Source organism: Epinephelus fuscoguttatus, linkage group LG9 (genome assembly GCF_011397635.1).
Source record: "Epinephelus fuscoguttatus linkage group LG9, E.fuscoguttatus.final_Chr_v1".
Taxonomy (NCBI): Eukaryota; Metazoa; Chordata; class Actinopteri; order Perciformes; family Serranidae; genus Epinephelus; species Epinephelus fuscoguttatus.
The window spans coordinates 43,633,612-43,639,480 of NC_064760.1; the positions used below are offsets into that span (position 1 = coordinate 43,633,612).

The window sequence follows — 5,869 nt, forward strand, 5'->3', positions numbered from 1 at the left end:
TACAACAACTTCTTTACTACTGTAAACTGTTAGCCTGGCTGACTTGACTTAGGCTAGCTGACTTTATTTCTGAGAACATTCCACTTCCAAAAATAAAATTACACAAACTACTGTAGTAGACAGTTACATTTCACTTTTTTTCCCTAACAAAACAGTACAATAAAACTTTGTAACTTGACAACAAATCCCAAAAGTGCTTGACAAAAATGTCAGTGTAGAATAGGAGGATTAATTATCATAGTCACTAATCTGTAGGTTCTTTTGGAGGAAAATGAGCTGATCTACATGCTCTGATAAGAGACAGCTCCGCTGAGCTGTCACTACATCTCCAGCAGTAGAGAATACTCTCTCTGCTGCAACACTTGTACCAGGGATACATAGAATGCGTTTAGCTAATTTGGCTAGTAGAGGGAGATCTTTCTCTTTGGACTTCCACCACATAAGGGGGTCTTCTGTGAGAGGGAGTGCAGGTTGCTCCGAGTACTTTTTCATCTCCTCCTCAGCTCTGGTACTGACTGATTTGGGGGCAGCTCTGACCTCAGTGAATGTCTTCCCCAGCAGATTGACCAGTGCAGCAGATGTTGATCTTCTTTTTGGAGCAGGGCCTTCAGTTTGGCCTGTCTCTGGCTCCACAGGACTGCCTTCAGCCTCTCCTGGGTCCTGCAGGAAAATATTTATCATGTTTTACTTTTTGTAAACAAAAGTCCATAAGGAAATTACATATTATTCTCTTACTTGTCTGTTCATTTTCAAATTATTCTTGTTTTCTACTCTCTTAAGTCTATTTTTCCATGCTGTCTTAATTCAACGTTGTTGTTTTTTAATTTTCCTCACATTTGCTGTATATAAAGCAGTAAAGCACTTAGTTTGATGAAATGTATATATAAAACTGTATGAAAACTTAGGCAATGGGCATTTAGGCTGGCATGACAATATAGGCTACTTACAGCAGGGTACAACACACATACACACTAATAAATAATAAGTTCATTTTACCTCGAGTGCTACAGCCTCTGCTATCATCCTGGCATGGATGTCCTGCTGTTCTTCTTCAGAGAGGAAAGGCAGTGCTTTAAACCGGGGGTCGAGTGAGGCCATGTGAAGAAGGTTCTGAGTTTTCACACTGCTGTATCTTGGTGCTAAGTCCTCATGGACCGCCCGTTTGATGTCACGGACCATTGGAGAGTCAGCCAAGTCCAACTCTGTGTCTTGAATCAGCTGTGCAGTCAGTGGAGCTATGATTGACAGTGTGGGAGAGGAATCCTCGGACATAATGTTGGTGGCATCTTTCAATGGTCTGAGTGTCATGACTATTTCTTCAGCATGTTTGATTTCTACATCAGTTAGCGCGGCACTGTCGGTGCTGTTATTTCTTCTCACATCAGGAGAGGCAAGAGCAGCACATACAGCAGGTAGCTGCTCCAGAAACCGTTCCACCATATCGTGCACGCTATTCCATCTGGTTGTGACGTCGGTTATCAATGAGTGATCCGAGATCCCCTTCTCATTCTGACTCGCTTTTAGGGCGTCAGCTGCCACGGCGCTCCTGTGGAAGAACCCGGTTATTCGTCTGATTCTCCCTAGCAGCCGGGCAACAGTAGGAAGCTTCAGAGCCTTCTGGACTGCGAGGTTGAGTGTGTGTGCAAAACACGTTATGTGTGTTAGCTCATCATCAAGCCGCATAGCAGCAATCATGTTGGCTGCGTTATCAGTAACAATCACCAAGTCACTGAGCGTCAGCCCCCATTCTCGTGCGACTGCGTGAAATGTTTCATTCACGTTAGTAGCACTATGACTTACATGCATCGCCCTTGTTTGCAAAACTTGAGACTTGAGCTCCCATTCATCTGTGATGTAATGGGCAGTGAATGTGGTGTACGACTCGGTTGCCCTAGAGGTCCAGTGGTCACATGTAAGCGCTACTCGGGCGGCTTTAATAACAGCGTTCCCAACTTTTTCCTTAGTCTCTCTGTAAAGATGGGGCACAACAGTGTCTGTGAATACGGCGCGTGATGGTATAACATACCGTGGCTCTGCAACTTTCCACATGAACCGAAAGCCCTCTTTCTCCACTGATCTGTATGGTTGCATGTCTTTTGCAATGAAACAGCCGATGGCTGTCGTTAGCTTCTTTGCCCGTACAGAACTGGGTGGTAGTTTTGTAAACTGGTGGAGAGTGCGTTGGTCAGCTGCAGCTGGTGTTGGTGTATTGTCCTTTTCTTCTGATAACTCTGGTGGTATCTGTTCAAGTGTGCACGGGTATTTGAAGTATTTCCAAAATACTTTACTTTTGCGTGGCAATGTCGGCATACTGTAAACGTCATGTCAAGCTCTTTCTTGCCCAGTTGACGGTAAAATCCAAAGTGTTTCCAAATGTGTGCTTTCAAAGAACGCGGAGGCGGTTGTATTTCTTTTTTAGCGTCATCTCTAAGTTCTAAGCAAAATGGAACTGCAAACGTGTCATCTTGTTGAGTCAACGTCTAAACCAATCAGCTGTTAGATCAGGTGAAAGATAAGATAAGAATAGATAAACTTTATTGGGTAACACTTCATAAGTCAGCCCGCGTTTTAGAGTGTACCTCTTGCCCATTTTCCCAGGAGGTAGTGTATAACTCCCGGGAACTTACATGTACTTTCCCGGGAGTTAGAGCATAATTCCTCCCGGTCACTTACCACATACTTTCCAGGGAGTTAATGTGGGAACTGCCCATTGGTTCGACAGCCCATTAGTTCGACGTCCCATTGTTCCAACCATATTAAACTCATTGTTCCGAAGTCCGTTCTGAAATCATCATGATGCACTGTGGTTAAGGTCTGGTTAGGTTTATGCACAAAAAACACTTGGTTAGGGTCAGGAAAAGATCATGGTGTGGGTTAAAATGAAAAAGAAAGTGACAAACACATAAGCCGTGAGCGTGCTCCGCCTCAAGCCGGTCGCGGCGCAACATATGCTCGCCGCGAGCCGTTCAGCACCACGGACAGTCGGACTAATGGGATGTTGAACCAATGGGCTGTCAAACCAATGACATGGACCCAGTTAGTGTATAACGACGCGGTCACTTGGCATATACTTCCCCGGGAGTTAGAGTACCAATGGGCTGTCAAACCAATGACATGGACCCAGTTAGTGTATAACGACGCGGTCACTTGGCATATACTTCCCCGGGAGTTAGAGTATCCCTCGCATGTCACTTAGCACATACTTTCCCAGGAGAGTATAACTAGTTGCTTATGTAATTTCCCGAAACTTAAGGTTTAATTTCCTCATATGAATCTGTATATATGTGAAGTGCAATAAAAACAAATGCTTTTGCCCTTTGCTCATGGCAGTTGATTCAGTCACTTTTATGTAGCCTATGTGTCATCAGGCAATTTCACCCACACTCCAGGGTTTTAATATTTATGTTTTGTTTACATTTCATTGTATGACTTTGAATAGAAAGCGCAGTATACTTTTTCTGTACGTAGAGTTTATTTCTTACAATATTCCCGTATCATCCCTCAGTTGTCTTCAAGTTGCTTGAATGTTTGTTTGTTTTTACCTGTCAATCTAACTACATCGCTCTGGCATAGTCTTACTGATCAAACAAGGTGTCAATCACAGTCACTCTGCTTAGACCAGCTGTCATTGGTCAAACAGGGAGGTGCACACTTCCCATTGGTTAAAGGTAGAAAGTCCAACATCTCAGCGAGGAGCTTCTACTCATAGACCCAGGAATGACACGAGCAGACGACAAAGAGAAACGAGTGAAATTACACAATGTCTACGGTGTGAAATGTTGATGTAAACACAAAGCTAACACTCCAAGATACTCACAGGAGACATGAGGGAGGAACCGAGGACCTGTGCAATGGGAGTTTTATCGCGTTTATCAACGTCTTGGTGAGTTAATGCTAACGCAGCTAGCGATGTTAACTCGTGCTGCAGATGATATCAGCGCCCGCCGCCGTGTAAAGTGTGTGCTTCTCTCTAACTGTGGCGTTGCGACCTACTCCTAACAGTAAAGTGCTACTGTTGTTTTGCTTCGAGGTCGTTGCCATTTGTATTTGTGTTAGTAGTGTACTGTATACATTTGCGCTATTACAGTTGGTTATGGATGTTATTAACGATGAATAGTCAAGCGTAACACAGGGTGTGTACTGGTGTAGCCCACAGTTTCGAAATATGTGTGTTAATAGCATACATGATTTTGTTATTCATAGTTAAGTTGAACAATGTTAAACAAATGGTTAAAAACATTAACTTTGTAGTTCAAAAGGGAATACGTAGTATTTGTAATTGATTAATATGCTTAATAACCACAAGTTATGGATTAATGGGCTAATAATTCATGATGTGAAATGTAAAGACAGGATAAAGTATTCCATGCTGAGAAAAACTGTACAGTTAAAAGTTATTCATCTGCTCACTTTGTGTTACTGTGATGTATTTATGTGATATTGATTATGGCCATAAAACAATTGAAGTTGATGATGCAAAATAGTAATAGCTCTGTTTCTACACAGGTGAGGTTTTTGAGATCCTATGGAAAATTACATGTGGATTTGAGATTCTACCTGACGAGAGAGATGGCGAGCCACCCATGAACCTGATCTCTGCCTTGACCCAAGGAGTTGGATCAAGATCACCTATTATCCACAGGAGTCCATCCATTCTTCTATCTCCATCACTTGAGCGTCATACTCCAGTGTGGTAGTAGTATCACAATGACCTTTTCCACTTGACTTGTGACTTAAAAAGTGCATTTGTCACAATAAAGGATTAAAACTAAACTGAACAGTTTATAACAGAAGGAATAAAACTGAACTTGAATAAGACAACCAGTGGAATCTCTGTCTGTTTTTTTGTCAGGGACACTTTGATTCATCTTTGTATTATTTTCTGGTAATATTGTTACCTTGTGAAGCATTGAACTAACTGTTTTTAAAGGGTTAACATCTGAGTGCCAAGCTACAGACTAAGGACGGGCAAACAGTGCAAACTTCATAATCCAGCCCGGTCTCTTTTGTTGGTATTAGGTGGAAAGTACTGCCTAGTTTCCCTGTAAGTTTTGGGAAAATTACCTAGTACTTTCAGACTAAGGACAGGCAAACAGTGCAAACTTCATAATCCAGCCCGGTCTCTTTTGTTAGTATATACTTAGGTGGAAAGCACTGCCTAGTTTCCCTGCAAGTTTTGGTGAAAGTACGCTGTAGATGTGAGAACAGCACCTACCATGTGGTTTCTGTGTAATTAAATAATAAAAACATTTTATAACTTTTAATGACTCATTACTGTGTATTTTAAGATATATGTAAGCTATATTATTACATTACTGTATTGTTTGTGTTTCAAGATTTCCATAGATGTGCACTTGACAGAGGTAAGTTAGGTTTGTACTCCAGCCTGCCCGTTAATTAGGCAATTCGCAGAATATAGACCCATTTCTTGACATATTCATATTCAAACTCATTCAATGAAATGTAAACAAAACATAAATGTTAAAACCCTGGAGTGTGGGTGAAATTGCCTGATGACACATAGGCTACATAAAAGTGACTGAATCAACTGCCATGAGCAAAGGGCAAAAGCATTTGTTTTTATTGCACTTCATACAAATTCATATGAGGAAATTAAACCATACGTTTTGGGAAACTCCTGGGAAAGTGTGCTAAGTGACCTTGAGGGATACTCTAACTCCCGAACTCTAACTCCCGTGAAAGTACATGTAAGTTCCCGGGAGTTATACGCTAACTCCCGGGAAAGTGGGCGAGAGGTACACTCTAAAACGCGGGCTGACTTATGAAGTGTTACCCTTTATTGTCCCAAACGGGAAATTTGTTTTGGGTACATAGTGCGACATAGCTGCATAGCAGATACTACCATCAT

General features: G+C 41.9%; 1 protein-coding gene across 1 annotated transcript; it reads right to left on the reverse strand.

Annotated features, from left to right (window-relative positions):
- Window positions 1-228: 228 nt before the first annotated feature.
- Window positions 229-2,310, reverse strand: LOC125894694 (E3 SUMO-protein ligase ZBED1-like). The gene is made up of 2 exons (XM_049586271.1): window positions 997-2,310; window positions 229-660 (listed from the first exon to the last, which is right to left on the reverse strand). The coding sequence occupies exons 1-2, from the start codon at window positions 2,308-2,310 to the stop codon at window positions 229-231; spliced, it is 1,746 nt and encodes a 581-aa protein (XP_049442228.1).
- Between the last annotated feature and the right edge of the window lie 3,559 nt (window positions 2,311-5,869).

Excerpts from the sequence above, each read along its gene's own strand:
- LOC125894694 (XM_049586271.1), bottom strand. The coding sequence starts at position 2,310 with ATGCCGACATTGCCACGCAAAAGTAAAGTATTTTGGAAATACTTCAAA. Across the intron at positions 661-996 it reads CAGAGGCTGTAGCACTCGAG|GACCCAGGAGAGGCTGAAGG; the intron begins GTAAAATGAACT and ends ATTTTCCTGCAG.